General features: G+C 33.7%; 1 protein-coding gene across 1 annotated transcript in view; it reads left to right on the forward strand.

Moving 5' to 3' along the window:
* ST8SIA4 (ST8 alpha-N-acetyl-neuraminide alpha-2,8-sialyltransferase 4) overlaps nucleotides 1-19,028 on the forward strand; it is a 102,391-nt gene that overhangs the window by 32,281 nt on the left and 51,082 nt on the right. Inside the window, exon 4 of the mRNA XM_007448015.1 lies at nucleotides 6,432-6,725. Coding sequence (XP_007448077.1) covers nucleotides 6,432-6,725 — 294 coding nt within the window. The remainder of the gene's footprint in view (nucleotides 1-6,431; nucleotides 6,726-19,028) is intronic.

Genomic DNA, 19,028 nt, shown 5'->3' on the forward strand with positions numbered 1-19,028 from the left:
TTTTTTACTAAACAGAGTATGAGAAAGATCCACTTAGAATAAATATGATGTAATGAATGTGAAGTTGCCTTGGCCTGCCTTGTGATATTAGAAAATGAAACATTCATTTTTATCCACTCATGACATGATACTTTTCTGAATGCTTGATGGTATCAGAATGCCTGACTCTTCTGAACATTATACCAACTGTCTTTCCAGAACCAAGTGTCAAGTAAATTATATATACTAAATTAGAAATCATTTTTCAACCTTGGATTATACTTTCCAAAAGATGAAAAGAAAAAATATATTTATAGTTTAGAGTGACAGATCAAAAATATTTTTGTTTTCTTAAACAAGAAAGTTAAATGTCAACGCACTGTTACTGTGACAGGTTTGCTGGTGTAATCACTAAAAGTTAGAAAACTCAAGTATGTTTCCCACAGCCACTGTGATGACCACATTGTACTTAGTTTATTAACACCATGAATTGCAACGAGAAAATGTTATAGTTCTTCTGCCTTGGTTTTCTGGCATGGGTAATTAAAGTATCAGCCATAATATTTCATGAATGCTTTTTCTTTCCTTTTAATGTACAACATAATTTTTAAGAACATAAATTCCATGCTAAATCAGTTCTCTTCCCTCTGTAAAACAGTACTAACTGCTCAGCAACCACTGATCAATGGAGTTCCCTGACTAGGACAAGAGTACTTGAAAATACATTCTAAGATCTTGCTTGGTTTCCCACCCCCTTGTCTGAAATATCCCAATAATGAATTTTTACCCGAGACAATGAGCAGGAAATTTCTCAACAGCTGCCAGAATTTTCTCTTCATACCCTCTTCAGAAAAGTTAAAATAATCCTTCATTTTTAATTACAAAGGAAGGATTTAGAGGGTATCCTTAATATTCCTTTATTTGAATTTTCCAGAAACTTGACATTTATAATAATTCAAATAAATATTAGTCTTGCTACTATATATATTCACTTTTGTGAAAAATAAAACAATCATGTGCATGCAAGTTTAACTTAAGCACAATATATCCATTCCTTGGCATACCTTTCCCTCTCCCCCCAAAAAAACTAAGTTATTGAATAATATCTGTGCAGTTGTAGCAAATTTGCCCAATGACTCTATTTTGATTTTGACTGAAGTGTGGGAATGCCATAGTCTAACATATTTCTCTGGTATTTGGATCTTCATTTTCTAGAATGAGTTTAATTTTTTTTTCATTTTCTGATTTCCGTAGAAATAATATGACACTGTTCTTCTCACCCTTGCCAAATATGTAAACAAATCTGGGTTTGTGAAAAATGTCTCTTTCTGTTTAATCACTTAGTTATTTTCATGATATGTGTCATTTTTGTATTTATTTCTATCAACTTGAGGATTTGTTTATTTTGTTTACTACATAATGATATACCACATATAAGTCATCTGTTAACCCTAAGCTTCATATTTCAAAAAGTCACATCAATTAGATATTCAATCCTTTTACCAGCATTTTTGGAAAACCCTTTCCCTCAAGAGATCTGAAATATACGTATTATTTTTATGGGTTAGATACCTAAAAGCCCTTTGTTTAATAACTGCTCAGGATTTGGGGAATGTCATGGCTGAATGGCCTTGTATAATGTGCTTAAGACCAAATGGTAAGGCATTCTTTCTCTTACAGGAAGGTTGGGGTGAAACATGAACATACAGACATTTTTCGCTGATTCTGAAAGAAATCAATATATAAGTAGTTTTTTGCTGATTCTGAAAGAAATCAATGTATAAGTAGTGTCAATTAAAACTCCTGAAGTCATTTTAAAATAGTTATGTTTTTATTTTATATGTGCTATGTCCTTGGACATGTTTCCTTATCACCTTGACCTTGTTCCTTACCTCTAAGTGGAGATAATACTACTCCTTACCTCAAAGTATTGAAAAATTATTGGTTTCAGGTCTACTATCCTCACCTCAAGAAAGTCAAAGAGGCTCATAGGTTGCATGTTTCAGCTTCCCCTAGAAGTTTTGAGAGGGTAACCACAAAGCCTAAAACAAAACCAGGTATTAGAGATTCTTTGTTCTCTTTCTTGGCTCTTCAAGCTCAAAAACAGGATGGGAGCAGATAGGAACCATATGCTTCCTCTGAGGGCAGAATGGAGAAGAGGTTATCTCTCATTTCATAGTCAGTTGCCAAATGTGGTTCCATTGGCAACGATGGTTTGGGCTGAGGGATTTCAGTGTTAGTACAGATAAATACACAATGAGATTGGCCAACAAAAAAAAGGATGTGTTTGAAAAATTATGTGATGGGAACTTGTCTGAACATTAACTAATGGTGAGAAAGAATAGAGATAAGGCTGTGGTGCACTCAGTATTGTTCCCTTCTCATTTAATCTATGTTGTATGTGTAAAGAAGTAATTAATCACCTCCTATATCACAGTACATGCTGTTGTACCTCAGTATCTCAGATGACTAGTTCTGTAGGTAGCACAAATGTGGGATATATAAACATGTAGCTAATTGAATCAGTATTATCTTATTGCTATTACTAATAATAATTGTCAAGACCATATTTTGGCCAGGTTATATCATTGTAAACTAGCACAAATACTAAGATAGCGGGAAAAAGAGTTCTGAGTACTGTGCAGTATTTGCACAATGAACTCTCAAAGCATATCTGTTGAGCTATTGAAAGAGGGACCTCCTGGTTGCTTAGACTGTTGAGCCATGACTTAAGGGACATGCAGAGAATACTAACAAATCTAAGAGATATGTCTTGCTAGAGAACTGAGTGGTCTTGAGCTACTATACATGAAATAAACACCTTTCCTTAAACAATTAAGTGAATTAAAATTTATTAAAAACATTTTATATGGCTGTGAAATAAATGAAAGTGCTTTCAGTTCTGCATAAAAGGCATGTTGAGAGGCAATCACATCCAGTTTGAGATCACAGAAGAAATTTCAGAGATCTAGAGCAGGGGTCCCCAACCCCTGGGCCGTAGACCGCTACTGGTCTGCGGCCTGTTAGGAACTGGGCCACACAGCAGGAGGTGAGTGGCAGTCAGAGCAAGCAAAGCTTCATCTGCAGTTCCCTATCTCTCCCTATTGCTCCCCATCACTCTCATTACCGGCTGAACCATCCTCCCCGCCCCACCCCATCTGTGGAAAAATTATCTTCTACGAAACCAGTCCCTGGTGCCAAAAATGTTGGGGACCACTGGTCTAGAGTACAATTGGAGCTAGCTGCCTTCCCAAGCATTTTTAATCAGTCATGGAAAATAAAAACAAATAAATTGAAAATCGGGCAGCTTAGAGTAAACAGGGAGTTTGGCCAACAGACCTAATTCTGTGTATATGTTTTCATGTTTTTGATATGTCAAAATAGTTGGTCAGTACAAAAATTTAATTTGGCTAAAGAAACAGAACTTGAGTGTATTAAATACTCTTGTACCCTCGGTAGTTTTGACTCACAGATATCCATCATTTAAAAACTTCACTTTTATGAGATTAAGAATTACATGTGAAATAATGCTTCATAAATGCTTGCTACATATTCTGGATACTTTTGATGATTGTAATCCCTGAGAAGATTTTTTAAAAAGGAAAGTTAAGAATGTGTGATTGCAAATCTATTTATAATCTTGCTCAATCAGCAGTATTGCTACTAGTAACGCTGTGAAGTTCACAACAAGTCTACTGAATTGCTGGAGTGTAACACAGCTGGTTGGTTATTTTGGCTTCCTTAATGCTTGCCCTGATTATGTGACATTCAGCGAATTATATGACTAGATACCTAACTCAACTACAGAGAAGTTAATTTGCTGGCCACATGTGGACATGATGTTAATCTTTCCTTCCAGTGAAAAATTAGACATAGTCACTCCAAGGAAAATGAACAAGCAGGCTGTGGAGCCAGCATAGTTCATATTTTACAGTGTGTCCTTCTGTCATGCTATTTCCAGTACCTCTGTTTCTATCCCTCACAAACTCTGGTTGGGCTGTGCTTAGGTCATAAAAATTTTACAGTAAAGCTCAGGTGGATTGATTACTCTTTGATCTCCTAGTGCTCTTTCAGTTTACATCACAGCCATTTAGCATTCTTTGACCACATCACATATATTGGTTCCTCTCCTAGATCCAACCCTGTTCTCCAGAAATATTGTTATTCTGTTCGTTTCCTTTTGCTTCCAAGGTGGAAAGTCCCTGTCTTTCAGCACCCAATTTTATTGATGACCATCTTATTAGCTCTTAAACGGCACATGGCCAGACAATCCTGTTTCAGAAACATGCTGAGTCAGTCCTAAAAGAGTGGGTGTTAGCAAACATGGGTGTGGAGGGGCTTTTAAATATGTCATAAGAAAAAGTAATGAAAAGCGTGAAGTAATTAAGTGATTTTTTTTTCCTGAAAAGATAATTCAGTGGGATGTTATTTTGTCTTTCTTTAACAGGGTTGGCTCTGATTATTTTTACAATTATAGAGAAAATAAAGTATAGATATTTTTTCCTATGGTGGAAATCCTCTGAAAAGAATCGTTGAGGAATTATTACAGCAAAAAGATCTGTCTGAAGCCATCTCCCCTGACAGGAACATGTTAACTGTCATGTTAACAAGTGTTGTTTATTTTTTACCTGAGGAAGGAGAAGTGTTTGTACCAATGTTGTTCAGAAAACATTTCCTCACAGTATCCAAATTCATCTTATAATCAGCTTGCTTAGAATTTTAGACTATTTTTAAAGCTGGTGTGGAACACATTTTAGGACTTCAAAAATTATCATATCCTCAGTCTTCCATGAGATCCACTGTAAGATGTTCAGTTTGCTTCTGTTCACATGTAGCTGTTCTTTCCCAGGGCAGTCCCATTCCTAATATTCTTACTGTGAGGGGAGTGAATAATAACTAATCTCCAGTAGTGCATGGATCATGGATAGAGACAAATAAATACTCTATCATATAATATAGTGGGTATAATTAAAGTTATATAACTTGAAATGATTGTTTCTAAATAATATTTGTTAACTTTTATTTGTTTTCTCTCAGTAGGTTATCCTAGATAACATAGACTTTGCTTAATTGTGTGAGATGAAAGATACTTGTTGCATTAGATAAATGTTGTCAGAGATCTAGGAAGTAATAAGATATATTAATTAAGAGAGATAAGGAAGGGTATATAAACCAGTAATTTTAATAGCAGAGCACACACTTTACTTTCTAATTAAATTTAACTTGTTTGAGAATTTAATTAATGTGGCAAAATGCACAAGGAAGAGAAATGTGAGAAACTTTCATAATGCAGTCAAACCTGCAAAAGTGCAGAAAGAGGAAATTAGTTTCTCTTCCCTTCCCTTGAAAGGCTGATATAAACAACGAAAAAGAAAAGAAAAAAATCTGTGTGTGTGTGAGTGTTTTCATGAATGTATAGATTCAATTGATTTTTTCCAAATTAGTAAACTCTTGTTTGTTAAAAATCTAATTTTTCACTTATCAACTAATTAAAGTGTGCCCTTTTTAGCAAGTTAAAATATTGTAAAATTAAAAAGCTATTTTTTAAGTTACATCAAATCCAAAGGTCTATGTGACAGAATCAAAAAAGCATCACAAACTGGTTGAAGGCAAAATTCAAGGTGCTTTCCAAAGCTTTCTTGTAATACAGGAATGAAATCAGGTTACGAGAATAAAATCTGACCCAGGTACTTTCTGAGGCCCTGGAGCTTTGGTAGTGAGAACAGGGCAACAAATTCTGTCTCTCCTCCACAAAGGCACATGGCCTCTTAGTAGGGAAAATAGGCATTTTGAGGAACAGAAAGATATTTGATCCTATAGTAGAGGCTTTTCTGCATTAGTTAACATCTCAAAAAGACATATTAAATGTGATAACTCCATTTTTCTTCCTTTTCCTTCACATTTAGGCCTATAGAAGGCAATTACAAATATGTCTGTGGAAAACGTCATGAGTTATATTTTTCCCTTAACCCCAGGGTACAGAAAAGCCATCTCCACTTACTTATGTTCATAAGCTTGTCGGAATGACTTAAGCTTGACAAGTGGTGCAGATTGGAGTATCAGGTCAAATGTGGTTTACTTACTTATGGAACAGCATGTGGTTTAGACTGCCTACTACATGGCAGAGCTCTTGTGAATTTACCATCATAGGAATTCATATCATGTGGTTTTATGAAGATAACAGCAATGAGTATTCTTCAACAGCAGAGTGAATTAATATAAATGACAATTTGAGCCCCATTACTAGGAGTGCACATCTTTATTGAAGACGGCATTCCTGAATGTGTGGTGACTTACTGAAAATGTAATTTTACCAGGCAGATTATCTTCTATTTTTTCCACCTGGTGAAAAAAAAAATGCTCATTCCCCATTCTTCTTTTCATACACACCATTTTAGGAGTGACTGTTTCATATTTACTTTTCATTTGTCCATTAATTTTTTCCTCTTCAGGTGTAATCTAGCCCCTGTGGTGGAGTTTGCTGCAGATGTGGGAACTAAATCAGATTTTATTACCATGAATCCATCAGTTGTACAAAGAGCATTTGGAGGCTTTCGGAATGAGAGTGACAGAGAAAAATTTGTGCATAGACTTTCCATGCTGAATGACAGTGTCCTTTGGATCCCTGCTTTCATGGTCAAAGGAGGAGAGAAGCACGTGGAGTGGGTTAATGCGTTAATCCTTAAGAATAAACTGAAAGTGCGAACTGCCTATCCATCACTGAGACTTATTCATGCTGTCAGAGGGTAAGTGTCTGGAAAGGACCAGTCTGTCCTTGGCACATGGTACACATAACTACACATTTTCCCTAGACAGGAAGGAGCCTCAGTAATTTCCCAATGGATATATGTTTCCATTGTTTTATAATGGCTGCTTTGTTTACCAACTTGAATTTCGTTTATGTGCTGTATTATTTTAGCTCATTCTCTTTCTTGAAAAAGCAAATATTTGAACTTGGCACTTATTTATATCTGCTCATGAAGAAACTACTGAGTTTTATATTTTGCTGTGTTAAAGAGTAATAAGAATTCATAGTATAATTCATGAATTTGGGGTAAAAACTACCAACAGAAGTGCTAAATAGCTAGTGGGCAATATTGTGGAAGCTTAAACGTTAGATGTATTTAAGGAGCAATTAAGTCCCATCTGTAGTTAAGAGGCCAACTAGTGGTAGAGAAGGCTGGCTGAGATAATATGCCTTAATGCTTCCTCCCATAAGTCATAGATGACATTTTTATGAATTAAGTCAACATTTCCCTTTTATTAATACAAGCTCAAAAGAAAGACCTAAGAAGCAGACTCTTGTTTAAAAGTGGTAAATGTCCAAAAGGCTAAATTCAGTCATGCATACATATAAGTGTGTGATATGTAACACAAAGATAAGCAATACTGTATATTTATTAGATATCTACTTAATGTCAAATGCTGTAGATTCACAGTGGAAGGGCTGATCACTGCTTTAAAGGAATGCATAGGCTTTATGGTAGAAACAGAGGCATGTATAGCTAGGTAAGGTCTAAACAAATGGTAAGGGGATATATTGTCCGAAGTGTAGAATTTGTTCCTCAGGTTAGCAAAGAAGTCCAAAAAATCTAAAATTTGAACTAGACTTTTAAAGCAGAAAATGATTTTAAAGAACTTTAAAGCAATTCTCAGGGGGAAAAAGACAGGGAGAGAGAGAAGAAACCAGAAGGAAATGTATTGCATCATTAGAGCAAACTGAGGCAAGAAAATAATTAAATACACTGTAGACTTGTGGAATAATGGAGTCCATTGTGGTGCATTGGAATACAAAGTTGGAAAAATAACTTGTGATCTGGTTGGGAAGATAATCATGAAGCACAATTAGATATGTGAATTTAGGAGAGTAAATCTTGTAACTACAGACTCTGTTGACAAGCAGAGGTGCTAGAGATATGAAGGCCATTTAGGCTTTTGATTAATTTACTCATAAGATGATAAAGACATAGGGCAAAATCAGTGGACCTAAAAAGGATTGGGCAAGTTCAGGGGACCAAGTAAATACAATGGCTAGAAGTCCTAAAAGAAAAAGCTGTCAAAACCCAGAGTTAAAAATAGTTTGCTTTATATACTGTCACTGGGACTGGACTAAGGTGTTTTCATTTTGTTTTGTTTTGTTATTGAGATATTTTCCTTCAAGGATTTACCATTTCCTTGTTTAAACCTTGAGACAGTTTTTTGAATTGTTATTCTGCACGCAACTAAATTGCATTCTTATAATTAGCTCCTGGTTATTCAACATTCATTCTCTTGACATTTGGCATGAATTTCCAACAAAGTAACATAAAATAATGCATTTGGAAGATAAGCAATTTTTTTAAGCAACAGAGTCCTGAAATTACAATTTGTGTCTGAAAAAAAAAAGATGCGTTCTTGATAGAGAGCAGCTTCATAACGTGTTGTTCTAAGAACACATCTTTTTAATTTTTTTAAGTTTTTATTGATTACATGTACTGCAGATATTTTTCCCAGTCTGTAGTGTGCCTTTTCACTCTCGTAATGTTGTCTTTTGATGAACAAGAATTTAATTTTAACAAAATCTAATTTGTCTATAGTTTTTCTTCTTTTAAAAATTGTGGTAAAGTTTACACATAACATATAATTTACCATCTCAACCATTTTTAAGTGTACAATTTAGTGCTTTTAAGTACATTCATATTGTTGTACAACTATCACTAACATCGATATCCAGAACTCTTTTCCTTTTGCAAAACCGAAACTCTATACTACCTGTTAAACAATTACTTCCCATTCCCTTCTCCCCCTAGTCATTGGAAATCATGATTCTACTGTCTTTATGATTTTGACTACTCTAAGTACCTTATATAAGTGGAATCATACGGTATTTGTCTTTTTATGACTGGCTTATTTCACTTAGCATAATGTACATTGTTTCTTGTGATTTGTTTTTAATTTAAATTTTATTTTGTTTGACATTAGTATAGCCACTCCTGTTCTTGTATTACCATCATTTTTTTTTTGGTTTTGGTTTTGTGTATGTGTATGGTGAAACATTTGAATTTCTTTCATTTTTTAAAAAAATTATATACTTTCTGAGATATTTATTGTCTAACAAATTGGTTTATTATTATGGTGAACCTAAAAAATAACATATCTGACATAGTGAAGTGCTTTTTTTTTGTTTCTTTTTTCTTTTTTCCTTTTCTTATCAGTCATCCATTTTATACACATAAGTGTATACATGTCAATCCCAATCTCCCAATTCATCACACCACCACTACCTCCACCCCCACTGCTTTCCCCCTCTTGGTGTCCATACGTTTGTTCTCTACATCTGTGTCTTAATTTCTCTCCTGCAAACCGGTTCATCTATACCATTTTTCTAGGTTCCATATATATGCATTAATATACGATGTTTGTTTTTCTCTTTCTGACTTACTTCACTTTGTATGACATTCTCTAGATCCATCCACGTCTCTACAAATCACCTAATTTCGTTCCTTTTTATGGCTGAGTAATATTCCATTGTATATATGTACCATATCTTCTTTATCCATTCATCTGTCAATGGGCATTTAGGTTGTTTCCATGTCCTAGCTATTGCAAATAGTGCTGAAATGAACATTGGGGTGAATGTGTCTTTTTGAATTATGGTTTTCTCTGGGTATAGCCCAGTAGTGGGGTTGCTGCATCATATGGTAATTCTATTTTTAGTTCTTTAAGGAACCTCCATACTGTTCTCCATAGTGGCAGTATCAATTTACATTCCCACCAACAGTACAAGAGTTCCCTTTTCTCCACACCCTCTCCAGCATTTGTTGTTTCTAGATTTTCTGATGATGCCCATTCTAACTGGTGTGAGGTGATACCTCACTGTAGTTTTGATTTGCATTTCTCTAATAAATAGTGATGTTGAGCAGCTTTTCATGTGCTTCTTGGCCATCTTTATGTCTTCTTTGGAGAAAAGTCTATTTAGGTCTTCTGCCCATTTTTGGATTGGGATGTTTGTTTTTTTTATATTGAGCTGCATGAGCTGTTTATATATTTTGGAGAGTAATCCTTTATCTGATGATTCATTTGCAAATATTTTCTCCCATTCTGAGGGTTGTCTTTTCGTCTTATTTATGGTTTCCTTTGCTGCACAAAAGCTTTTAAGTTTCATTAGGTCCCATTTGTTTATTTTCTTTATTTCCATTACTATAAGAGGTGGATCAAAAAATATCTTCCTGTGATTTATGTCAAAGAGTGTTCTTCCTATGTTTTCCTCTAAGAGTTTTATAGTGTCCAGTCTTACATTTAGGTCTCTAATCCATTTTGAGTTTATTTTTGTGTATGGTGTTATGGAGTGTTCTAATTTCATTGTTTTACATGTAGCTGTCCAGTTTTCCCAGCACCACTTATTGAAGAGACTGTCTTTTCTCCATTGTATATCCTTCCCTCCTTTGTCATAGATTAGTTGACCATAGGTGCATGGGTTTTTCTCTGGGCTTTCTATCTTGTTCCATTGATCTATGTTTCTGTTTTTGTGCTGGTACAATATTGTCTTGATTACTATAGCTTTGTAGTATAGTCTGAAGTCAGGGAGTCTGATTCCTCTAGCTCCGTTTTTTTCCCTCAAGACTGCTTTGGCTATTTGGGGTCTTTTGTGTCTCCATACAAATTGTAAGACTTTTTGTTCTAGTTCTGTAAAAAATGCCATTGATAATTTGATAGGGATTGCACTGAATCTGTAGATTGCTTTGGGTAGCATAGTCATTTCCACAATATTGATTCTTCCAATCCAAGAACATGGTATATCTCTCCATCTGTTGGTATCATCTTCAATTTCTTTCATCAGTGTCTTATAGTTTTCTGCATACAGGTCTTTTGTCTCCCTAGGTAGGTTTATTCCTAGGTATTTTATTCTTTTTGTTGCAATGGTAAATGGGAGTGTTTCCTAAATTTCTCTTTCAGATTTTTCATCATTAGTGTATAGGAATGCAAGAGATTTCTGTGTATTAATTTTGTATCCTGCAACTTTACCAGATTCATTGATTAGCTCTAGTAGTTTTCTGGTGGCATCTTTAGGATTCTCTATGTATAGTGTCATGTCATCTTCAAACAGTGACAGTTTTACTTCTTCTTTTCCAATTTGTATTTCTTTTTCTTCTCTCATTGCCATGGCTAAGACTTCCAAAACTGTGTTGAATAGTAATGGTGAGAGTGGGCATTCTTGTCTTGTTCCTAATCTTAGAGGAAATGCTTTCAGTTTTTCACCATTGAGAATGATGTTTGCTGTGGGTTTGTCATATATGGCCTTTATCATGTTGAAGTAGGTTCCCTCTATGCCCACTTTCTGGAGACTTTTTATCATAATTGGGTGTTGAATTTTGTCAAAAGCTTTTTCTGCATCTATTGAGATGATCATATGGTTTTTCTTCTTCAATTTGTTAATATGGTGTATCACATTGGTTGATTTGTGTATATTGAAGAATCCTTGCATCCCTGTGATAAATTCCACTTGATTGTGGTGTATGATCCTTTTAATGTGTTGTTGGATTCTGTTTGCTAGTATTTTGTTGAGGAGTTTTGCATCTGTATTCATCAGTGATATTGGTCTGTAATTTTCTTTTTTTGTAGTATCCTTGTCTTGTTTTGGTATCAGCGTGATGGTGGTGTCATAGAATGAGTTTGGGAATTTTCCTTCCTCTGCAATTTTTTGGAAGAGTTTGAGAAGGATGGGTGTTAGCTCTTTAAATGTTTGATAGAATTCACCTGTGAAGCCATCTGGTCCTGGACTTTTGTTTGTTGGAAGAGTTTTAATCACAGTTTCAATTTCATTATTTGTGATTGGTCTGTTCATATTTTCTATTTCTTCCCGATTCAGTCTTGAAAGCTTATACCTTTCTAAGAATTTGTCCATTTCTTCCAGGTTGTCCATTTTATTGGCATACAGTTGCTTGCAGTAGTCTCTTAGGATGCTTTCTACTTCTGTGGTGTCTGTTGTAACTTCTGCTTTTTCATTTCTAATTTTGTTGATTTGAGTCCTCTCCCTCTTTTTCCTGATGAGTCTGGCTAAAGGTTTATCAATTTTGTTTATCTTCTCAAAGAACCAGCTTTTAGTTTTATTGATCTTTGCTATTGTTTTCTTTGTTTCTATTTCATTTATTTCTGCTCTGATCTTGATGATTTATTTCCTTCTACTAACTTTGGGTTTTGTTTGTTCTTCTTTCTCTAGTTCCTTTAGGTGTAATGTTAGATTGTTTATTTGAGATTTTTCTTGTTTCTTGAGGTAGGCTTGTATAGCTATAAACTTCCCTCTTAGAACTGCTTTTGCTGCATCCCATAGGTTTTGACTCATCGTGTTTTCTTTGTCATTCATCTCTAGGTATTTTTGATTTCCTCTTTTATATCTTCAGTGCTCTCTTTGTTATTTAGTAACATATTGTTTAGCCTCCATATATTTGTGTTTTTTACACTTTTTTCCCCCTGTAATTGATTTGTAATCTCATAGCATTGTGGTCAGAAAAGATGCTTGATATGATTTCAATTATCTTAAATTTACTGATGCTTGATTTGTGACCCAAGATGTGATCTATCCTGGAGAATGTTCCATGCACACTTGAGAAGAAAGTGTAATCTGCTGTTTCTGGATGGAACGTCCTATAAATATCAATTAAATCTAACTGGTCTGTTGTGTCATTTAAAGCTTGTGTTTCCTTGTTAATTTTCTGTTTGGATGATCTGTCCATTGGTGTAAGTGAGGTGTTGAAGTCCCTCACTATTATTCCGTTACTGTTGACTTCCTCTTTTAGATCTGTTAGCAGTTATCTTATGTATTGAGGTGCTCCTATGTTGGGTGCATATGTATTTATAATTGTTATGTCTTCTTCTTGGATTTATCCCTTGATCATTATGTAGTGTCCTTCCTTGTCTCCTGTAACATTCTTTATTTTAAAGTCTATTTTATCTCATATGAGTACTGCTACTCCAGCTTTCTTTTGATTTCCATTTGCATGGAATATCTTTTTCCATGCAGAATTCAGTCTGTATGTGTCCCTAGGTCTGAAGTGGGTGTCTTGTAGACAGCATATATATGGGTCTTGTTTTCGTATCCATTCAGGAAGACTGTGTCTTATGGTTCGAGCATTTAATCCATTCACGTTTAAGGTAGTTATGGATATGTATGTTCCTATTACCATTTTCTTAATTGTTTTGGGTTTGTTTTTGTAGGTCCTTTTCTTTTCTTGTGTTTCCCACTTAGAGAAGTTCGTTTAGCATTTGTTGTAGAGCTGGTTTGGTGGTGCTGAATTCTCTTAGCTTTTGCATGTCTGTAAAGCTTTTGATTTCTCCATTGACTCTGAATGAGATCCTTGCTGGGTAGGGTAACCTTGTTTGTAGGTTCTTCCCTTTCATCACTTTAAATATGTCATGCCACTCCCTTCTGGCTTGTAGAGTTTCTGCTGAGAAATCAGCTGTTAACCTTATGGGAGTTCCCTTGTATGTTACAAGATTCTGGTTTATATTTCTCCATTTACTACCAACAGCAAAACAATAAGAAGCATGGTTGAAATAGAGCATTTTCAGTAAATTAGAATCTAGATACGATTATATATGATTAACAACTGTGAATTCATATCGCCCTTTTACATTTATTTTAAATATAGAAAATGCAGAACCTTTTACTAATTAGTTCATCAATACTCTCTTATGTTTTGTCTTATTTACTTTTCTTCCATAAACATTATAAATATAAACTATTTCACTATTTCCTAAACAGTTTATTCCAAAGAACAACAGGGCCAAACTTCTGACTACTGGTGAAGTTAATGGTATGCTTTCTTTTGATTACTATATTTTAGGTATTTTTGAGAAGACTTATTTTGAATTCTCCAGAAAGAACTTAACTTGCAACCTTCCTGCTTATACATCTACATCTTTCCCCTAAAGGTCAAGTGATTGAGTTCTAAACTGTGGCCCAGGGTATAAAAAGTAGCTCTAAATTTGCCTTTCACCTTTCAAATACGTTGGAAATTTGTACTCATGATGTATGTGAAAGGTAATATCATTTATGGAACTAGTGAAATTAACACATTAATACATGCAAATGTAGCATTTCAACATAATGTTTAAGCTACTAAAACTCAGAAAGAAAATAAGGAAGTGAGAACACTGATGAAACAAAGATGATTCACATGATATGAAAGCAAGAGCAAAATCCCCAAAGATCTATTCTTTAAGTATCATTTTTTATGTCTCTGAAACCCTGTGGTTAATACAATTCAGGAAAATAGTTTACAGAGTTTCATAGCCTCTGTTGATTAGTAGTTTGTTGTTTCTCATGACAGATCTTCATGCAGTCCATGCGTTTTACAGTGCACGTAATCACAATATTAAAATGCAAAGGTCCTTCCAAATACTGCAGTTACAAGTAGAAAGTTTAAGTGATTTGGTAAGCAAAAGAGTCCTTGAACACTAGGAGAATCATTTAGTTTTCATCTCGTCAAGCCTCATTATTTAAACTTTTTCCTCTCTGAAAATTTTGATGGCTTACCAACTTTAAGCATCCATTTAATTGTAAATTTTTTCAAGCTCTGAAAATATAACCATCAATCACAAAACTCAATGATGTTTTTTAATGTATGGTCATTCTTCCCAAGCCATGTTAAGTGAAACAGGAAGGGAGGATATTGCAAGATTCTAATTTTAAAACAATCTTACCAAATAATGAAAGAGTAGTCTAATGGGGACAAATTTTAAAAACTATAGTTACAAATTAAAGTGAATACATCAATGTATTACGCTGGTTTAGGATTGCAAGCTTTTCATTCGTATTTATTCAGAAGCCCCACATGTCCAATATTAATATTATTATTTTGTAATTTTCTTGTGAAGAATGGAACAATTTTCATAAGACTTTAAGAGTGAAGAGGAAATTTTGAAACATTAAAATGATTTGTTGAAACTTTAAAAATGTGTGACTACAAGATATAAAAATCAAGGTTTTTTCTTTATACATTGATAACAAAATTATCAATGTATAACCTAAAATCTGAAAAAAACATTTAACCCAATGATGTAATTTAGTATGCAATTAAATTATTAGATAAGATGTATTAAAATATATTTTTACAAAATATATAATGTTAGACAAAAAAATTATAGTTACTATAATTTGATTCATAATAGTCAAGTGCTGTTTTTTATAATGGGATGGTTATATATTTTTTTTAACATGGTGTAGGAAAAATTAAACAGTGCACAAAGTAGATCATCAGTTCCACTACCAATTACCATAGATAATTTCTTAAGAATTCTTCCAAGGGTCACCTTATCTTTGATAAAGGAGGCAAGAATATACAGTGGAGAAAAGACAGCCTCTACAATAAGTGGTGCTGGGAAAACTGGGCAGGTACATGTAAAAGTATGAAATTAGAACACTCCCTAACACCATATACAAAAATAAACTCAAAATGGATTAAATACCTAAATGTAAGGCCAGACACTGTCAAACTCTTAGAGGAAAATATAGGCAGAACACTCTATGACATAAATCAGAGCAATATCCTTTTTGACCCACCTCCTAGTGAAATGGAAATAAAACCAAAAATAAACAAATGGGACCTAATGATACTTAAAAGCTTTTGCACAGCAAAGGAAACCATAAACAAGACCAAAAGACAACCCTCAGAATGGGAGAAAATATTTGCAAATGAAGCAACTGACAAAGGATTAATCTCAAAAATTTACAAGCAGCTCATGCAGCTCTATAACAAGAAAAACAAACAACCCAATCCAAAAATGTGCAGAAGACCTAAATAGACATTTCTCCAAAGAAGATATACAAATTGCCAACAAACACATGAAAGAATGCTCAACATCATTAATCATTAGAGAAATGCAAATCAAAACTACAATGAGATATCATCTCACACCGGTCAGAATGGCCATCATCAAAATATCTAGAAACAATAAATGCTGGAGAGGGTGTGGAGAAAAGGGAAAACTCTTGCACTGTTGGTGGGAATGTAAATTGATACAGCCGCTATGGAGAACAGTATGGTGGTTCCTTTAAAAACTACACATAGAACTACCATATGACCCAGCAATCCCACTACTGGGCATATACCCTGAGAAAACCATAATTCCAAAAGAGTCATGTACCAAAATGTTAATTGCAGCTCTATTTACAATAGCCAGGACATGGCAGCAACCTAAGTGTCCATCAACAGTTGAATGGATAAAGAAGATGTGGCACATATATACAATGGAATATTACTCAGCCATAAAGAGAAACGAAATTGAATTATTTGTAGTGAGGTGTATAGACCCAGAGTCTGTCATGCAGAGTGAAGTAAGTCAGAAGGAGAAAAACAAATACTGTATGCTAACACATATATATGGAATCTAAGAAAAATAAAATGTAATGAAGAACCTAGGGGTAAGATGGGAATAAAGACACAGACCTACTAGAGCATGGACTTGAGGATATGGGGAGGGGGAAGGGGAAGCTGTGACAAAGTGAAAGAGTGGCATGGACATATATACACTACCAAACGTAAAATAGCTAGCTAGTGGGAAGCAGCCGCATAGCACAGGGAGATCAGCTATGTGGTTTGTGACCACCTAGAGGGGTGGTATAGTCAGGGTGGGAGGGAGGGAGACACAAGAGGGAGGAGATATGGTAACATATGTATATGTATAACTGATTCACTTTGTTATAAAGCAGAAACTAACACACCATTGTAAAGCAGTTATACTCCAATAAAGATGTTAAAAAAAAAAAGAATTCTTCCAGGAAATAGACAAATAAATAAGCATTTTTAAAATTATATTTTATATGCATATATATATTATATGTAAACTGTTCTAGATTAGAATCATGTGTACTCCTCTGCATTTTTTTTGAAGTTTGTACTTTGGAGAGTTTGCTTTTGTAGTTCTCATCTCTATTCCCGTATATTATAATGCTCTTATCTCTACTCAGATATCTATACTAGAGCTTAATTGATTTAAACTTTAGATTTCTTTATAATTAGTTCTGGAAAAAATATTCAAACAATTCTATTTGAAATCTTTGCCCCATGGCAAATATTATGAACTATTATTAAAGTATTTAAACCAAAGATAAAATATCTCCCTTAATTATTTTATAAATTTTTATGATCCATTAGTTTTATTGTTTTAACTTTACTGTAACAAAAATGATGTCTTTGCCCTATTTTGTCACCACATTCTAATTATTAATTTGTTTTAATATAAATATTTCTATAATAGGAACTATACTCATTAAAATGACAAGCTAATACTTTGTTTTAATCAGGATAAACACTTGGATTGAGAATTCACTGGTCATCATTGAGATTGATAAAAATACATAGTGTTCAGTGATGTCACCTCCTTCATAGTTAATAATTCTAGAGTTATCCAACAATTTTGTAAACAAACATCTTTGCCAAAATGACTTTTAAGGAAAGGATAAATTCAATTCATATAGATTTTTAAAATTTCTATATGAGTTCTACTTCTTTCTTCTTTAGCTTTTGTATTTGACAAATCTTCCAAATTTTTTTTATTAGAGGGATAATTTTACAACTACAAAAGAAATGTGCAAGTGTGAGATAAGTTGACTATATGACTGCTTTAAATTTGCTTGGAATTAAGAATTTCATTTGAAATGCTTGATATAACCCTCATGACCTACAGCAATGTCTCTCAAATTGGAGTTCACAGATGTATTTGGCCGGTTCTGAGAAAAAATATTCTTACTCCCTTTAAAATGTGTTTTTACATTGATTCAAGCTGAGAACACTGGCTTACAGAATTTTTAAGAATTACTTAGGAGTTTGATCAGAGAAGGTCAAAACAAACCCTTCTTATTCTGACCGTAGACAAGACTATTTACAATCTTGACTCTCAGATGTGTAGCCTTTGAATTGTGGGTATTGACATAAATAATCATTTAGATCCCTTGGGCTTTGAGTTTCACTGGTTCTGTACTTTAGTTGTTCTTACTCACATGAATATTCAAAATGCCACAAACATTTGTACTTAATTTTCATAAACGTCCTCAGGAATATCTTCTCTATAACTTAAAGGAGGTTCATTTAACTTTTGATCATCACTAACTGAGGTAGCTTACTAAAATATTCCTGCTTTAAAGTCTGGAATTTAAATATTGTCTAGGAATTTGAATATTCTTTGCCTTCTTCAAGACCATAATTAAGCTAACCCACCCTCACTAAATGTTTCCTGTTTACAGTAAAAATACACACAGGCAAACACACACACATATACACACACATATATGTATATGTGCATGTGTATATATATGTATATAAGTAGGTATAGAAGAGATAAGTATATATCTTTGTTATGGGGCCATTTATTCTATTGAAGTTATTCTTTCTTTGGATTTCTACAATTATTAAATTTTTAAAAAGCATAGATCTTTCTATAAATGCAAATTATGGAAAATTATTTCTGGAGAAGTGTTTATTTGTTGAATATATAAAAAGTAAAAGCGTACACATATGCTATATATTACTCACAAAATACAATATTTAATATACTATTAGGATCTTGCATATATTTACAAACTATATAATGTATAATACATAGTTATATAATACAGTATACTAGTGATATATATATATAACAACTTATTCCATGTAAGTTGCTCTGCTAGACCATGAGTGTATCAAACAATATTCAATAATACATTGTCTTTTTTTATAATGATGATACATTGTTGATTTATATTCAACATGTCCTCGCTTGGATTTTCAAAAATTGATTTGCCATGCTTAATATACAGCAAGTCTCCCACTCTATATTTATGTTGTTGGCTATCTTGAATTTATTATTTCTAGTAATTTCATCTTGTATTGGGAGACTAAGTATTCTTTTATACTGTTACTGTGTCTAAATAACTTGAATTTTTTCCTCTTATTCAAAATATAAGATAATATTCTAATTAATCTGAATATTTCATGTCCAGTGTACTCATTTCTTCATTTTTGTTATTAAATAAAATTATGTTGAGCAATGGGATATCCCTTAATGTAACCTCCTAAGTTTCCCAGGGT

Source organism: Lipotes vexillifer, unplaced genomic scaffold, assembly GCF_000442215.2.
Source record: "Lipotes vexillifer unplaced genomic scaffold, Lipotes_vexillifer_v1.1 scaffold1678, whole genome shotgun sequence".
In the NCBI taxonomy this organism is placed as follows: domain Eukaryota; kingdom Metazoa; phylum Chordata; class Mammalia; order Artiodactyla; family Lipotidae; genus Lipotes; species Lipotes vexillifer.